This window comes from Mus pahari, chromosome 3 (assembly GCF_900095145.1).
Source record: "Mus pahari chromosome 3, PAHARI_EIJ_v1.1, whole genome shotgun sequence".
Classification (NCBI taxonomy): domain Eukaryota; kingdom Metazoa; phylum Chordata; class Mammalia; order Rodentia; family Muridae; genus Mus; species Mus pahari.
The window spans coordinates 132,960,812-132,979,689 of NC_034592.1; the positions used below are offsets into that span (position 1 = coordinate 132,960,812).

The 18,878-nt window shown below is 39.9% G+C and overlaps 1 protein-coding gene across 1 annotated transcript in view; it reads right to left on the bottom strand.

Annotated features, from left to right (window-relative positions):
- Nucleotides 1-1,073: 1,073 nt before the first annotated feature.
- The window catches only part of LOC110317967 (zinc finger protein 431-like), a 20,294-nt gene continuing 2,489 nt past the window's right edge, over nucleotides 1,074-18,878 (bottom strand). Inside the window, exons 2-4 of the mRNA XM_029536997.1 lie at nucleotides 5,661-5,787; nucleotides 5,395-5,455; nucleotides 1,074-4,235 (exon numbers count right to left, since the gene is read on the bottom strand). Coding sequence (XP_029392857.1) covers nucleotides 2,444-4,235; nucleotides 5,395-5,455; nucleotides 5,661-5,787 — 1,980 coding nt within the window. The 3' untranslated portion in view covers nucleotides 1,074-2,443. The remainder of the gene's footprint in view (nucleotides 4,236-5,394; nucleotides 5,456-5,660; nucleotides 5,788-18,878) is intronic.

The window sequence follows — 18,878 nt, forward strand, 5'->3', positions numbered from 1 at the left end:
TAAGAGTCTTTAATCTTCCCTCAGTAATTTCACAAGCAGGTCCCCATCTTCTGCACTGTTCTCAACGTTATCTTCCAAGCTCCTACAGAACATTCCACAGAGCTCTTAGCATCCCAATGGCTCTTTTAGAGCAAAGTTCCAAAGTCCTTCTACACTCCTCCCCCAAACATGGTCAGGTTGTCACAGGAATACCCCACTATGCTGGTACCAACAATGTCTTAGGATTTCTATTCCTGCACAAAATATCATGACTGAGAAGCAAGTTGAGGAGGAAAGGGTTTATTCAGCTTACACTTCCATGATGTTGTTCATCACCAAATAAGTCAGGACTAGAACTAAGCAGGTCAGAAAGCAGGAGCTGATGCAGAGGCCATGGAGGGATGTTATTTATTGGCTTGCATCGCCTGACTTGACTGGCTTGCTCTTATAGAACCCAAGACTACCAGAACCAGGGATAGCACCACCCACAATGGGCCCTCACCACTTGATCACTAATTGATAAAATGCCTTACAGCTGGATCTCATGAAGGCATTTCCTCACCTGAGGCTCTTTTCTTTGTGATAACTCCAGCTTGTGTCCAGTTGACACACAAAACCAGGCAGTACACCTGGCAACAGAGAACCAAGAAATGCCCCAAAGTCACATCACACAACAAACCTCACACAAGAGATATATTGGGAGGGACAAACCCAGGAAGGTGGCTGCCTGACTAGAAGCAGAAGAGAACTGGGCAGAACCAGATGTAGAATTCCAGACTTTAAAATATGTGACTACTTTCAATCACTTGAGGATCTGCAATAAACCTGGAAGGTAAAATAAGAACAGAGCTCAGCACAGCTGTGTGTATTTATTTTATTTTGTTGTTGCTGTGAGCAAACAGCTGGCAAGAAACAAAGAAATTGGGCATGCCTGTCATCCTAAGAGCAGGCAGGGAGAAGTTAAGACGTTCAAGGTCATCCTTAGCTACAGTACAAACCAAAAGTAAATGAAGACAGGAAAGAAAGAAAAAGAAAGAAAGAAAGAAAGAAAGAAAGAAAGAAAGAAAGAAAGAAAGAAAGGAAGGAAGGAAGGAAGGAAGAGAGAATGGAAGTAAAAGATGGCAACAGATAATGATGGAGGAAATATAAAAAAGATGAAAAGAAAAAGGAAACAAAGGATAAATATTAAAATGTTTAAAAGTTACCAATGAATATTGATGATGTGCTTGCCTTAACTTTCGTTTTTGTTTTTTTGTTTGTTTGTTTTTGTTTTTTTTTTTTTTAATTCAGACAGGGACCTAATCCCATGTATGGTGACACCCAAGGTTGTGGTGTGCCTTCCCTTAACTCTCTAGAACTTCCCTCAGTTAGCTGTTTGGACATTCCCTAAGTCTCTGCTCCATCCCCCTTGCCTGCATTTCTTGTAGACAGGATCATTTTAGGATTGAAACTTTTGAGGGAGGGTTGGTGTCTCTATTGCCCCACTCGGGTTCCTGCCTGACTACAGGAGATGGCCTCCTCAGGTTCCATATCCCCAATTTTGTGACTCACAGCTAGGGTAACCTCCACTGATTCTTGCGCATCTCCCTTATCCCAGGATTTTTTTCTCTTCCTGGAGATTTCCCCTTCCTTCTCTCCCATAACTTGGAGATTTCCATTCATATTCATGGCCATGTAGCCATCTCTCCTGTTCTCTCCCACCTGACGTTGAACCCACCATTCCATCCCATCTCCCTCCCTTCACCTGCTGCTCATGACTATTTTGGTTAAGCCAGGTTAACCTCTTTTATAAGCTGCTTTAGACATAATGTTTTATTACAGAAAAATATAAAGCACTTTTGTAAATATATTTGCAAGACATACAGCAACATTCAATACCTACTCCAAATCTTTCAAAATAAAAAGCTTTATACCTGGATGGGCTATTTCATATAATTGTTGAGGAATATGATTATAAGTGCAAACAAAATAGACAAGGATTACTTTGTTTGCAAGTTCAAACAAAAGAAAGAGGCATATCACATCATAATGCTTGAATAGATTGTTGGCATTTGTCACATTTTTTTCTCCAGAAAAATAATCTTGTGTAACTGAATGGAAGTATGACAGCTATACATATAACCAAATCTTTATAGTCATAGAGTTTCTCTTCAGGAGATATACTTTCATGATGATGAAGATGGAAGAAATGTACAAATGTTTTACCATATTAAATACATTCAAGTCTTACCCTAGTATGAATTATTTCATGATGACTATGTCTTGTGAAATGTGAAAAGGCTTGATCCAATGTAGTACATTCAAGTTTCCCTCCAGTATGGATTTCTTACGTAAAGATGAAGACTATAGAAATGTACAAAAGCTTCACAATATTAAATATATTGAAAGGGTTTCTGTAAAGTATAGTTTCTTTAGTGCCTTTGAAGATGTCTGACATGCAAAGACTATATCACATTGATTACATTCATAGATTTCTCTCCTGTATGTGTTGTGTTCTTTTATGATATTGCAGACCACTTAGACACTTAAAGGGTTTACCACATTGCTTACATTCATAGGGTTTCTCTCCAGTATGTATTCTTTTATGCACTTGGAGATTACTGTGATTTGCAAAGGCTTTGCCACATTGCTTGCATCCATAGGGTTTCTGTCCAGTATGTATTCTTTTATGTTTTAGGAGAAGAGTGTTTCGAGCAAAGGCTTTATCACACTGATCACATTCAAAGGGTTTCTCTCCAGTATGTGTTCTTTTATGTATTTGAAGATAACTGTGAAGTACAAAGGCTTTACCACATTCACTACATTCATATGGCTTCTCACCAGTGTGTGTTCTTTTATGATTCAGGAGACTAGTTTGACATGCAAATGCCTTATCACATTGATTACATTCATAGGGTTTCTCTCCCGTGTGTGTTCGTTTATGTTTTTGGAGACCACTTTGAAACCCAAAGGCTTTACCACATTGCTTACATTCATAGGGTTTCTCACCAGTATGTGTTTTTTTATGCACTTGGAGATTACTATTACTTGCAAAGGATTTGCCACATTGCTCACATTCATAGGGTTTCTCTCCAGTATGTATTCTTTTATGTGTTAGGAGATGACTGTTTTGTGCAAATGCTTTATCACACTGGTCACATCCAAAGGGTTTCTCTCCAGTATGTGTTCTTTTATGTATCTGAAGATAACTTTGAACTACAAAGGTTTTGCCACATTCATTACATCCATAGAGTTTCTCTCCAGTATGTGTTCTTTTATGATATAGGAGACTAGTTTGACATGCAAAGGCTTTATCACATTGATTACATTCATAGGGTTTCTCTCCAGTATGTGTTCTTTTATGTCGTACAAAATGATTGCTTTGTGCAAAGAATTTACCACAATGATTACATTTATAGGGTTTCTCTTCAGTATGAATTCTTTGATGCCTCCGAAGATGACAGCGAAGTGCAAAGGCTTTATCACACTGGTTACATTCATAGGATTTCTCTCCAGTATGTGTTCCTTTATGCTGTTGGAGATCACTTTGACATGCAAAGGCTTTACCACATCGCTTACATTCATAGGATTTCTCTCCATGATGTGTTTTTTTATGCTGTTGGAGACCACTCTGACATGCAAAGGATTTACCACATTGCTTACATTCATAGGGTTTCTCTCCAGTATGTGTTCTTTTATGTAACTGGAGACTGCTGTTTTGTGAAAAGGCTTTACCACACTGGTTACATTCATAGGGTTTCTCCCCAGTATGAATTCTTTCATGCCTTTCAAGATGACTGCGATGTATAAAGGCTTTATCACAGAACATACATTCATAAGGTTTCTCTCCTGTATGTGTTCTTTGATATATTCGGAGATTAGTATAACGTGCAAAGTCTTTTCCACTTTGCTTACATTTAACAGTATGAATTCTTTCATGCTGTTGAAGATGACTGTGTTGTGCAAAGTCATTACCACATTGATTATATTCATAAGGTTTCTCACCTATATGAACTCTTTTATACCTTTGAAGAGGATGCTGACATGCAAAGGCTTTACCACATTGGTTGTACTCATAGGATTTGTCTCCACCATGTGTTCTTCTATGTATTTGGAGACTACTGTGATATGCAAAGGCCTCAAGATATTGAATAACTTCATAGGGTTTCTCAACAGTATGAATTCGTTGATGACTTTGAGGGTGGCTCTGATATGCAAAGACTTTACCACACTGAGCAAATTCAAAGGGTTTCTCTTCAATATGACTTTTTTCATGCCTGCAAAGATAATTGGCACATGTGAAAGCTTTCCCACATTCATTACACTGATGAGTCTTTTTATCTGTGTGAAGTAATTTTAAAATTTGGTCTAATTATAAAGAGCAATCAGATATTAAGGTATTATAAGTATTTTACATTCATGGTATTTACCTTCATGTAAAACAAAGATGCTGTTTTGCATCTTTGAAGATGCATGTCATGTAAGAGCACTGAATAAATGGCTCACATTTACAGCATCATTTTTCTGTAAGAGACTTGTTAAGTATTTGAAGAGAGTGGAAGAATCCAGAACTTTACCACACTGATTGTATTCATAAATTTTGCTATACTGTGAGTCATAATACATTTGGAAAGTGAACCAAGGAAAACAGAAGTATTTCCATATTTAGTACTCATAGCGATATTCTGCAGTGTGAGTTTGTACATGGCCCCAATAAAGTTGGTATTGAATTATTTGTAAACTTGTAGCACATTCAAAGAAGCTACTCAAAATGAGGACTACTATGTATCTTCTAATTATTGTTCTGATTGAGAGAGAGGTTCATTGCTACTTTCAATATTTCTATATTAATATGGCTGGTATCCATTGTGACATATGATAGTAATATGAAAAGAAGAAGAGCAAGTGAAGAGGTTCCACATCACATTCAAACAGTTTGCCCTTTTTTCCTTAAACACACGTGGTACAGGGATTAAGGTCTCTCTACACATCCTTGACTCTCATAAACTGTCCCTATCATTAAACTTAGCAACATTATTACAAGTATATGAGTGATTCCAGCTTTACTGTGGACTATTTTCTTATTAGAAGGTTTTGGACATAGGTTCATCACCTAATCAATGTGTGTACCCTTTGAAATATCTGTGTGGTAGTGGATTGAACAGATTGGCAGTTCTACAGCATAAGCTCTACTGGGCTGTGATCCTAATGGTGAGATCTGTTGAGGCATTGTTTCTTTATTTTTGCACGCAGAGGAATGCTGCACAAGCACAAATTAGATACCAGACATTGATGCACATGGTTTTGTGAGAATTTAGTGATCATCCATAACTTAAAGTAGAGCTTTTTCCCCACCCAGTTACTTTTCTTTAAAATTTGCAGGACACCTTAAAATTTATTCAGAGACATTCTTATCAGTTTCCACATGCAAATTACCTTCCATGTCTTCTAGAACTTTGAAAATGTTCTTCAGTATAATGGTCTTCCCAACTGTAGCCTAAATATAATACCAAAGAACATTATGTTATATTATTAAAAATTAGGCAAAATTTAAATTACTATCTTCAGTGAACCTTAGAACCATGCTTGATTTATTCACCTCATTCTTCCTCATTCTCAACAGAAATTACAAATAGAAACACCAATAAAAAATAAACACTTGTCCCTACATTTTAAAAAGTGAAAAAAATTCACTGTCTTACCTATAGCAGCAAGATTCCTGTAGGTCTCCAGCATCACATCTCTGTAGAGACTCTTCTGAGAAGGATCCAGCAAAGCCCACTCTTCCTGAGTGAAGTTCACATGCACATCATCATAGGTCACAACACCCTGAAATATTCCACAAATGTGTACATGAGAAAGCATAGTACTGACAACACTGTATATACTTCATTGAGAATATGTTCATATAATTCTGGTGCTTCCTCCAATTATTTCCTGAAGCAAATGTTCTCATGTAATCCCAACTTCATTTTAGAAGGAAACTCAGTAACAAACGAAGTTCACCTCTGTCATTTTTGCACCCCTTGAAATGGATAATGAGTTGCAAGAGAAATGGCAGCTAACAGTTAATAAAGATGGACAAACAAACAGATCAACAATATTGAGCACACATCAGGTAAATTCTATAAAAAGGATGAGGATGCTGGTGTATTCTCATGCTACCCCAACACTCAGGAGGTAGACATAAGTGTATCTCCTTGACGTGGATGCCAGCCTGGTCTAGGCAATGAGTTTTGGGACAGCATGAGGTACATATTAAGACACTGATTGCTCCGCAAAAAATCAATCAATCAATCAATCAATCAAACAAAAAAGTAGAAAGACCTCAGAGTTCTTTACTGGAGTTCATACAAAGAATTGTACATTCATTCCGCTTGTGTATTCACATTCCAGAAAATGAAGTGTGCCAGTTTAAACAGTGATATTAATAAAATCTTACTAAAAAGGGAATGCATGTTTAAACAGTTATAAATAGAAAGATAAAAATATCAGCAGTATAAATGTTGACCATGAATTAGCAACATAGACAGGAGAGGTTGCTAAGTAGATCTATTGACAGTCTTGCAAATAATTGGGATTAATTGCCAGTATTTACATGGAGGCCCACAGCTATCCATTATACCAAGTTTACGAGTTCTGAGGCCACATTCTGAATACTTTGAGAATGAGGCCATAACATATAATGTACATATTCATGCATACATGGATAATACTCATATTTATTCAAAACATTGAAAAATAACACAACAGGTAGTAATAATGCCAACACTTGCAATCCAATGGAACACCCAGGTAGATTTAATGTCATAAATACAAGACATCCTAGTAAATTTAATATATTGTCTGCCAAATTTCAAAATTCCAGATGTGGATGAAGGTCAGAACTACAACATATGCTTTCATATACAAAAACTTACATTCTAGGCTCATAAGCTAATAATACAGAGACAAACCAAGCCAGTCATTTAGGCCCGCATCTGTTCCCAGCACTATGGAGTCAGAGTTATATAGATTATCAAACTCATACATTCCTTCTTTCAGGACAACCGGGGCTACACAGAGATACTTTGTCTTCGATATGAAAAAACAAACAAAAATACATAGTAAAAAATACATAAATATCATTCTAGCAAAGTAGCATAGCATTGAAGAATAATCACTGTACTGGCTAGTTTTGTGTCAACTTGACACAGCTGGAGTTATCACAGAGAAAGGAGCTTCAGTTGGGAAAATGCCTCCATGAGATCCAGCTGTAAGGCATTTTCTCAATTAGTGATCAAGGGAGGAGTCTTGGGTTCTTGGGTTCTATAAGAAAGCAGTCTGAGCAAGCCAGTAGAAGCAAGACAGTAAAGAACATCCCTCCATGGCCTCTGCATCAGCTCCTGTTCCCTGACCTGTCTGAGTTCCAGTCCTGACTTCTTTCAGAGATGAACAGCAATGTGGAAATGTAAGCTGAATAAACCCTTTCCTCCCCAACTGCTTCTTTGTCATGATGTTTTGTCCAGGAATAGAAACCCTGACTAAGACAATCTCTTCTACAGTATCTTTGTGACTCATAGAGTCTTTCATAGTGAGGACATAACAGCAGAAGAAGGATTGATGAGTTTCAACAACAGAGTGGACACAAAGAAAAGGAAAAGGTATGAGGGTATAGATACTCAAATAACATCCCCATTTTGTAATTGAAAGGCTCCTCTACAAATCCTTCCATAAGCTCCTCAAAAAAGCCACAGAGGAGAGACAAGTGTTCAAAGTCATCATACTATGTTGGAGCTTTTATGATTCAATCAAGTACACTGTAATTCTAGTCACTAGAGGCTCATTGTCATCATTTCATGAAAAGATATGCCTTACGGTTGGTGCCAGCGCCAGGCCACCTTGGGCCTGAACTCAGCGGGAGGACAGTCCCATGGTTCCCAGAGGACTCTCCACCCCTCAGGGGCTATAGCACACCCAGGATCTTAGGATCACTGGTGAGTGGAACACAACATCTGTTCCAACAGAACCAGGAGTGCCTGGAGCCAGTTGGAGCAAGGACGCAGGAACCCGGCCCGAGCAGTGGCTCAGGTTCCTTCTGGTCAGCACTGCTCTACCTTGGTTTTAAACTCAGTGGACAGTCCCATGGTCCCCAAAGGAGGTACCACTTCCAGGTGCTCTAACACGCCCAGGATTTTAGGATTCCAGGATCCCAGAATTCCAGGAACTTGGTCACACAAGGATCTCAGGGTCTCAGAGGAAGCTTGACTGCCAAGAACTCTGACACACCCAGAATCTCAGCATCACAAGATCCCAGAATCAAAGGATCACAAAGAAAACTGGCCTCTAAGGAGTTCTGACTCAACTGGGATTACAGGAAGGACAGGCTCCAATCAGATATTTTGAGGGCAGGGAGCACTTGAGATAATCAGATGGCTGGAGGCAAACATAAGAACAGAAGCACCAGATACCAAGGTTACTTGGCATTATAAGAATCCAACTCTCCCACCATAGCAAGTTCTGGATACACCATCACACCAGAAAAGCAAGATATGGATCTAAAGACACTTCCCGTGATGTCTGATGATGAAGGACTATATAAGACGGACATAAATACCTCCCTTAAAGAAATGTAGGAGAACCCATCCAAACAGGTGAAAGAATTGAACAAAACCATCCAGGATCTAAAAATGGAAGTAGAAACAATTAAAAAAAAAATCACTAAGGGAGAAAACTCTGGAAATAGAAAACCTAGGAAAGAAGTCAGGAGCCATAGATGCAAACATAACAAACAAAATACAAGAGATAGAAGAGAGAATCTCAGGTGCAGAAGATACCATAGAAAACATTGACACAAAAATCAAAGAAAATGAGAAATGTAAAAAGCTCCTAACCTAAAACATCCAGGAAATCCAGGACACAATGAGAAGACCAAATGCAAGGATAAAAGGTTAGAGAAGGAAGATTTCCAAATTAAAGGGCCAGTAAATATCTTCAACAAAATTATGGAAGAAAACTTCCCCAACCTAAAGAAAGAGATGCCCATGAAGATAGAAGTCTACAGAACCCCAAATAGATTGGACCAGAAAAGAAATTCATCCTGTCACATAATAATCAAAACACCAAATGCACACAAAAAAAGAAAGAATATTAAAAGCAGTGAGGGAAAAAGGTCAAGTAACATATAAAGGCAGACCTATCAGAATTACACCTGACTTCTCCCCAGAGACAATGAAATCAAGAAGATCCTGGGCAAACTTCATACAGACCCTAAGAGAACACAAATGCCAGTCCAGGCTACTATACCCAACAAAACGCTCAATTACCATAGATGGAGAAACCAAGGTATTCCATGACAAAACCAAATTTACACAATATCTTTCCACAAGTCCACTCCTTCAAAGGATAATAAAGGGAAAACTCCAACACAAGAAGGGAAACTATGCTCTAGAAAAAGCAAGAAAGTAATCGTTCAACAAACCTAACAGAAGATAACCACATGAATAAAATTCCAACTCTAACGACAAAAATAACAGGAAGCAAAAATTACTTTTCCTTAATATCTCTTAATATCAAAGGACTCAACTCCCCAATAAAAAAACATAGACTAATAGACTGGTTGCATAAAGAGGACCCAACATTTTGCTGCACACAGGAAAACCACCTCAGTGACAAAGACAAACACTACTTCAGAGTAAAAGGCTGGAAAACAATTTTCCAAGCAAATGGTCCTGAGAAAAAGCTGGAGTAGCCATTCTAATATTGAATAAAATCAACTTTCAACCTAAACTTATAAAAAAAGATAAGGAGGGACACTTCATACTCATCAAAGGTATAATTTACCAAGATGAACTCACAATTCTGAATCTATGTTCCAAATCATCCATCCACATTCATTAAAGAAACTATTAAAGCTAAAAACACAAATTGCACTATACACAATAATAGTGGGAGGCTTCAACATCCTACTCTCATCAATGGATAGATCCTGGACACAGAAACTAAACAGAGATACAGTGAAACTAACAGAAGTTATGAAACAAATGGATTTAACTGATATTTATAGAACTTTTTATCCTAAAACAAAAGGATATACCTTTTTTCTCAGCACCTCGGGTACCTTCTCCAAAATTGACCATATAATTGGTCGCAAAACAGATCTCAACAGATACAAAAATATTGAAATAATCCCATGCATCCTATCAGATCACCATTGTCTAAGGGTGATCTTTAATAACAACATAAATAATAGAAAGCCAACATTCGCGTGGAAGCTGAACAACACTCTACTCAATGATAACTTGGTCAAGGAAAAACTAAAGAAGTTAAAGACTTTTAGAGTTTAATGAAAATGAAGCCACAACACACCTAAACTTATGGGACATAATGAACACAGTCCTAAGAGGAAAACTTAAAGCTCTGAGTGACTCCAAAAAGAATCTGGAGAGAACATACACTAGCAGCTTGACCACACACCTGAAATCTCTAGAACAGGGGGCTAATATCCAATATGTATAAAGAACTCAAGATGTTGGACTCCAGAAAACCAAATAACTCTATTAAAAAATGGAGTACAGAGCTAAACAAAGAATTTTCAACTGAGGAATACTGAATGGCTGAGAAGCACCTGAAAAAATGTTCAACACTCTTAATCATCAGGGAAATGCAAATCAAAACAACTCTGAAATTCCACCTCACACCAGTCAGAATGGCTAAGATCAAAAATTCAGATGACAGCAGATGCTGGTGAGGATGTGGTGAAAGAGGAACACTCCTCCATTGCTGGTGGTGTTGCCAGCTGGTACAACCACTCTGGAAATTAGTCTGGCGGTTCCTCAGAAAATTGGACATAGTTCTACTGAAGATCTAGCAATACCAATCCTAGGCATATACCCAGGGGATGTTCCAACTTTTAATAAGGACATATGCTCCACTATGTTCATAGCAGCCTTATTTATAATAGCCAGAAGCTGGAAAGAATCCAGATGTCCCTAAAGAGAGGAATGGATACAGATAATGTAGTACATTTACACAATGGAATACTACTCAGCTATTAAAAACCATGATCATGAAATTCTTAGACAAATAAATGGATGGATCTGGAGGATATCATCCTAAGTGAGGTAACCCAATCACAAGAGAACACACATGATATACACTCACTGATAAGTGGATATTAGCCCAGAAGCTTAGAATACCCAAGTTACCATTTGCAAAACACATGAAACTCAAGAAGAAGGAAGACCAAAGTGTGGATACTTGGATCCTTCTTAGATGGGGTAACAAAATACCCATGGAATGAGTTAGAGACCAAGTTCCAAGTAGAGACTGAAGGAATGACCATCCAGATAATGCCATACCTGGGGATCCATCCCATTAAACAACCACCAAACCCAGACACTATTGCAGATGTCAACAAGATTTTGCTGACAGGAGCCTGATATAGCTGAATCCTGAGAGGCTCTGCCAGTGCCTAATATAGAAGTGGATGCTCACAGTAATCCGTTAGATGGAGCACAGGGTCCCCATAGTAAGAGCTAGAGAAAGTACCCAAGGAGCTGAAAGGGTTTGCAGCCCCCTAGGAGGAACAACAATATGAGCTAACTAGTAACCCCAGAGCTCCCTGAGACTAAGCCACCAATCAAAGAAAACACATGGAGGGACTCTTGGCTCTAGCTGCATATGTAGCAGAGGATGGCCTAGTCAATGGGAGGAGAGGCTCCTGATCCTGTGAAGGTTNAATGTTCAACACTCTTAATCATCAGGGAAATGCAAATCAAAACAACTCTGAAATTCCACCTCACACCAGTCAGAATGGCTAAGATCAAAAATTCAGATGACAGCAGATGCTGGTGAGGATGTGGTGAAAGAGGAACACTCCTCCATTGCTGGTGGTGTTGCCAGCTGGTACAACCACTCTGGAAATTAGTCTGGCGGTTCCTCAGAAAATTGGACATAGTTCTACTGAAGATCTAGCAATACCAATCCTAGGCATATACCCAGGGGATGTTCCAACTTTTAATAAGGACATATGCTCCACTATGTTCATAGCAGCCTTATTTATAATAGCCAGAAGCTGGAAAGAATCCAGATGTCCCTAAAGAGAGGAATGGATACAGATAATGTAGTACATTTACACAATGGAATACTACTCAGCTATTAAAAACCATGATCATGAAATTCTTAGACAAATAAATGGATGGATCTGGAGGATATCATCCTAAGTGAGGTAACCCAATCACAAGAGAACACACATGATATACACTCACTGATAAGTGGATATTAGCCCAGAAGCTTAGAATACCCAAGTTACCATTTGCAAAACACATGAAACTCAAGAAGAAGGAAGACCAAAGTGTGGATACTTGGATCCTTCTTAGATGGGGTAACAAAATACCCATGGAATGAGTTAGAGACCAAGTTCCAAGTAGAGACTGAAGGAATGACCATCCAGATAATGCCATACCTGGGGATCCATCCCATTAAACAACCACCAAACCCAGACACTATTGCAGATGTCAACAAGATTTTGCTGACAGGAGCCTGATATAGCTGAATCCTGAGAGGCTCTGCCAGTGCCTAATATAGAAGTGGATGCTCACAGTAATCCGTTAGATGGAGCACAGGGTCCCCATAGTAAGAGCTAGAGAAAGTACCCAAGGAGCTGAAAGGGTTTGCAGCCCCCTAGGAGGAACAACAATATGAGCTAACTAGTAACCCCAGAGCTCCCTGAGACTAAGCCACCAATCAAAGAAAACACATGGAGGGACTCTTGGCTCTAGCTGCATATGTAGCAGAGGATGGCCTAGTCAATGGGAGGAGAGGCTCCTGATCCTGTGAAGGTTCTTTGCCCCAGTATAGGGGAATGCCTAGGCCAGGAAGTGGGAGTGGGTGGGTTGGGGAGCAGGGAGATTGGGGAAGGGATAGGGGATTTTCACAGGGGAAACTAGGAAAGGGGATAACATTTGAAATGTAAATAAGGAGCATATCTAATAACAAAAATAGAAAAAAATGCAGTCTAAATTCAATGATCCTTATAGTCTGCAACTCTTCCTTATAGTCCCTAAACTCTTCAAAAGTTCAAAGACTGCTTTGTCACTCTAAGCAATCTCTTGGTTGCCACATATTGGGATATTAGATAACATTTTGTGTCTTTCCAGTATACAATAGTACAGAATACTCGTTCTTATTTCAATAGTGAGAAATGTGTATATTGGAACAAAACAAGAAAATTCAAGAAGGCAAACAGGAAACTCTGTGCTGTTTCGGACAAAATATGGACATATACTATTTCCTGGATTGCTCTCTTGTTTAGTCACTGTCTCATGCTCAGCTAATAAGGTCCCTTACCCTGCCCAGGCCACCTTGCCTAGGGAGATTGCCACCCTCCGTGGAAGTGGCTTCAATCATCAGTCATCAATCTACACAACCTCTCACAGACATACTAACCAGCCATTCTGAAGGGGCATACCCTCAATTGAGGTTCCCTCAGATGAATAGATGCTCTGAAATGTTGAGAACTGAAGCTGATTATGACACATAGATGATAATGTATGAGAAAGTTTTAATAACCCTAAACAAATGTCTTACTCACATGAATCATTTTAGCAAACCCCCAAACACTGATGATTATTATAACTGGAAATCATAGATATGCCAATAAATGCACAGAAGTGAGACTTTAGGATCAAGAAGAGAAAACTAAAACTGATTCTCCACAGAAAGTCCCCAAACCAACAAACTCATGACATAATATATTAAATTTTCAGAAGACAAAATAGGTGGCAACACTAATTAAAGTAAAGACAGACCAATAATATATGACAGTCCCTCAACTAAGAAATATGGGATTACAGTCAAAATCAAAGAAACCACTGGCCAGCACTCACTCTGTGGGCTGTGGTAGTTTCCTTTGCCAATAATAGACAGTGGGTTAGGGGGCTATTCCAATTGGAGAGATATGCGTAAAGCATACACATGTTTCAACATTGGAGAAAACTAAAAAGTATCTCCCTGGCCGGGTGTGGTGATGCACGCCTTTAATCCCAGCACTTGGGAGGCAGAGGCAGGTGGATTTCTGAGTTCGAGGCCAGCCTGGTCTACAAAGTGAGTTCCAGGACAGCCAGAGCTATACAGAGAAACCCTGTCTCGAAAAACCAAAACAAAACAAAAAAGTATTGCCCTTTCATGATAAGGAAAAGGATGTCTGTTAGGATCACTTAGAAGTCATTTCGTTTCCTATGATTAATGACTGCATACAAATATGCACCAGTGGGAGAAAATGCAAAGTTTTAAAAACCAAATGCAAGAAAAAAGATTTTTCAAAAACAGTGCATGGTTTGTATTATACCCCAACCAGTTTCTTTGGTTGTAACTGCTTTATAAATTATAAGCACATTTAAAAACATGCTCTCTTCCCATTTTAATATGTGTTTGTGTGTGAGACCGAATGTCTTCCACGAATGTAGAGGTGACACACTGGGGAAGAGGTTGCAAGATATCCTAATCTAGAGGAGCAGGAGCCTCTGAACTTGGGTTTGGATGTTTGTATATGAACTAAGGTCAACCCCCAAAAGAATAGCTGCTCACTCACCTGCCCCACCCACATAGTACTTTTTATCCAATAAACAAACAGAATTTTAAAGATAAACAATATGAAAACCCTAAGTAAATATAGAAGTAAATAAATGATCCCTGAGAACCTGGTGCCTCAGTATTATGATGTTGGTTGCTGGACCAGGTAGGATGCCACCAGACCTTCCCAACTTTCTGTTACCTGAGTCCAAATACTCCATGTTGCCCCTAGTGCAGCAGCTTCCTCTCTATCCATGCCTCCTGTAGATACAACAGACCATTCCCATTTTCCCTTCTCTTCATGCCCCATCTCTGTATCTGATACTGCAACTATGGGCAGATAGCCCCTGCTCAACCACAAGCCATCCTTGTCAGAAGACTAGGTAGTCTGTCCAAAGACCTACCCTAGTATCTGTTACCTCAGACCCAATTCTCACAGTCGACCTTAGCACTGAAACACAGTTCTCAGGGGGAAGTTTCCTCCCCCTGTGCCCATGCTTCCTGTAAACACCACAGACCATCCATAACTGTCCTTCTTTTCCCTCCTCAACTATGTCCCAGCCCTAACATGGGCACACACCTTTTCAACCACATGCTACTCTTGCCCGAAAAAGAGGCAGGCTGTCCACAGAACTAACACATTACCTAGTAGCCTAGATGCAGTTTTCTCTTTCGGCTAGTACTGGACTAGAACATAAGAGGCAGCTTCACCTCTCTTCTGTCAAGTGTCCTATGGATTCCTAAGGTCATTTTTTCCTTGATTCCTCTTCCCCCAACCTCCAAAACCAGTAAGCACTGACCCTTGAACACACCCAAAAATAGATCAGTAAATAAGGCAAGATTCAGCCAACAAACTGTCTGAAAATCCAGAGAACAAACAGAAACTCAAAAACAAAATGCCCACCCTAAGAAGGCAAACCCCGGCTGGAGAGATGGCTCAGCCATTAAAGGCTAGGTTCACAGCCCAAAATATAAGAGAAGACAAACCTAGAAATCAGCACCAAGACCTATAATCACACCAAACCTAGATGCCAGGACACCAGCTTAGGAACATAATCCATAACAGCCAGGAAAATATGTCACCGAAGGAATAAAACTACCCCCCCCCCACAGCAAGTCCTGCATGTTCCAATATAGGTGAAAGCACAAGAAAAATACCTTAAAACCAACTATGCAAAGACGATAGAAGTCCTTAAAGAGGAGATGGATAAATCGCTTTCTAAAATCGCAGAAAACGCAATCAAACAACTGGAAAAGAAAAACAAACAAACAAAAACCAAATGAATTCCATATATAAAGGGAAGAAAAATCAAGTAAAAAGTGAAGAAAACATAACTGTTCATTACCTAAAAATGGAAATAGAAACAATAAAGACAGCACAAACTGAGGGAACCCTAGCAAGGAGTCTTTTGGACTGCACTGAGGAACTATAGAGGCAAGGTTCACCCACAGAATAGAGATTGAAGACAGACTCTCAGGCATTCAAGGTACAATATAAGGAATGAATACACAGAATAGAGAGTTCCATCTAAAAATGCATAACAATTTATAACGTGAACATTGATTCCAAAGCTATGTCATGAGAAAACTCAGAATTTGCAACAGGACTATAAACAGTATACACACTGGCACAATGTGACATCTAGTCTTACAACAAAGATACAATAATCAAGAATGTGTATAAGATTTGTGAAAAATGATGGAATGGAGAAAAAAAAACCCCAAAAATATAAGCTTAAAAATATATTCAAGTTTTCACCAAAATACCTAAGGAAACTACACCAGCAATAATTTGAACTTGACCTATGTTACCTGTGATTGTATGTATATACAAATTAAATAAACACAGACATCATGAGTCCTGTAAACATAACTCAAACTGTCCCCTAAACTGTTGTATTTTGACTTTCCAGCTATTATTGATCTGTCTCCATGCTCTAGAGCTTTCTCTGTGAATGGAGGTGATCAGAAAGACTGTGCGCCCCTCATGACCCCTTGCGGTTTCATGCAGACCCAGCCCTACTGAAGCCCACACAAAACAATGTTGAAGAATAATTAAATGTTTGCGTTGTGCCACATGGATGATGTCACTGGATGTGCAATCTGTCCAATCAACCTGCACACACAATCAACAGCATGCACACCTGAGAAACTTGTGCAGCTCAGAAACTCCTTTTGTGCCCTGCAACTGAATTTCTATGAATCATGCCATTGTGACTGGGTTGTAGTAGAAAAGAAAATGGATTCTTATATATTGATGAAGGATCATTCCTATCACCTCCTTTCTATCAATTTCTAAACTACTTATAAAATTTGTCACACAAACTGAATGTGGAATGCAAGGGTCAGTACTTACAGAAAGGAGACCTCCAGTTTCCCAGTCTGTCTCCCTACTGTGTGCACAGCAANCAACTGCCTTCNTGCACACNCTGGACAGTGATATTGTAAGCACCACAGCTTTACACTGCCAGGGCTCTTAAGCCTCCCCCTCCCAGGAAATCCACACTCAGGGAGGGGAGCAGGCCAAGGGCCTGGGCTCAGATCACCACATTGACCAACAGAACCACAGTCTGACTCACGGTTCATCTCAGTTACTACGGCAGATCAGACTCAGAGCTCAGCAGGCAGGTTCTCCTGGCCTGGGGACAGTGTTCCCCACACTAACCATGGCATAGCTTCTGGTCTTCCTCACAGCTTGCTACAGATGAATGCTAGGAGAATCCTGTAAAGAACCTGCAAGCTACCTTCCACTGGTGATTTTGATTGCTAGGCCTGCCCAGCTGGGCCTCAGGACAGTAGCAGTTCCTCTACTAAGGAATCAGAGAGCAAATGACTCAGACAGCTGAAGCCTTCCCAACTCTGCCCTTCCACCCTAGGTGCAGTCAGAGCCCTAATCTGGGGAGATTGTATCTAATAGAATGTTCCAGCCTCCCAGAGCACTTATTTTCTTCTTCCAAGACACTGGGTCCTTTGTTTGCATATTCCATTACATACACAATGTCCACTGCAGCCATCTCTACTCAAAGTTGGGAAGTCCTGCAGCCAAACTTCAGTCAAACTCAAACAGTAACAATAATTAAAGCCAAACATGGTCCTGAATTTTAAAGCAAGTAGCTGTTAATGGGAGGTGAAAGGAAAAAAGAAAGAAAGAAAGAAAGAGAGAGAGAGAGAGAGAGAGAGAGAGAGAGAGAGAGAGAGAGAGAGGAAATGCCTGCTCTCAGGCTCCTAGGTATCGCGGAGGACAACATTTACTATACATGAAAGGGAGAGCATAGGCAGAAGCAGGAACATCTGGGAGAGTCCCGAGGGGACGAATGTGGAGAGAGGAAGGAGGGGGGAAGCAAGAGCCACACCAAGGGATCAGGGTGATGAGTGGTAGAGGTAAAAGAGCGGGCAACCAACAGGGTTGGATTATGGGAGGATTGGCAGCTGGGAGAAGGGCAGCCCCACCCCCATCCTACAAGGCTAGGTATGCCTGTATCAGATAGGGACTTAGGCCTGCAGAGAGAACCTGTCAGGCAGGTTTGCCTTGATTTGTAAAACAGCCCTCTCAGCTATTTGTTCCAGGGTTTCAGACTTAAAAGTAGGGAGAAAGGAGAAGGATGAAATGACTTAATTGTACTCTCAAAGGCTGTGCTTAGAGATTGAAACATACATTACGGTCCAATATTTTTCAGGGACTAAACATATACTAGACCCTTCAAGTCTTACTCATATTGTGTATTTTCAGACAGAACAAATAATATTAATATTAGGCACAGCCACACAAGTTTGTCTAGATCTCGTATAGCTTGAATCAGAGTAAATACAAAATTTGGTCTCTAGATATAAGTTCAGTTCCTTATTCAGATTCGTGATTTTACTACTCATCGTACTGTCAACTACTGTCAAAGCAGAAAGGCCCTCACCTTCCTTCTTCCCCTCCTTTTCTGTGCTGTGATCACACTAGATTCAAAGTTCATCAGAAAACTCAATGCTTACACAGGTCCCTCTCTATTTAATCCCCTCACCCCAATCCAGGGAGGTTGGAGGACACCCATTCATTGACCTCCTTTTCTTCTCACTGACCAGTCAGAACCCCATCTGAAAGGAGCAGCAGGGCAGTCTTCCAAGCACAGGGCAGCGGAGGCAGGATCGGGTGTTCATAGCAAGTCTTAACTACACAGCAGAAGGAAATGTTGCTATAGGAGATGTTGCTCTAAACACACACAAATATGAAAACATCTTTAGAAAAAAGAATGAGGGGCTGGTGAGATGGCTCAGTGGGTAAGAGCACCCGACTGTTCTTCCAAAGGTCCAGAGTTCAAATCCCAGCAACCACATGGTGGCTCACAACCATCTGTAACAAAAATCTGATGCCCTCTTCT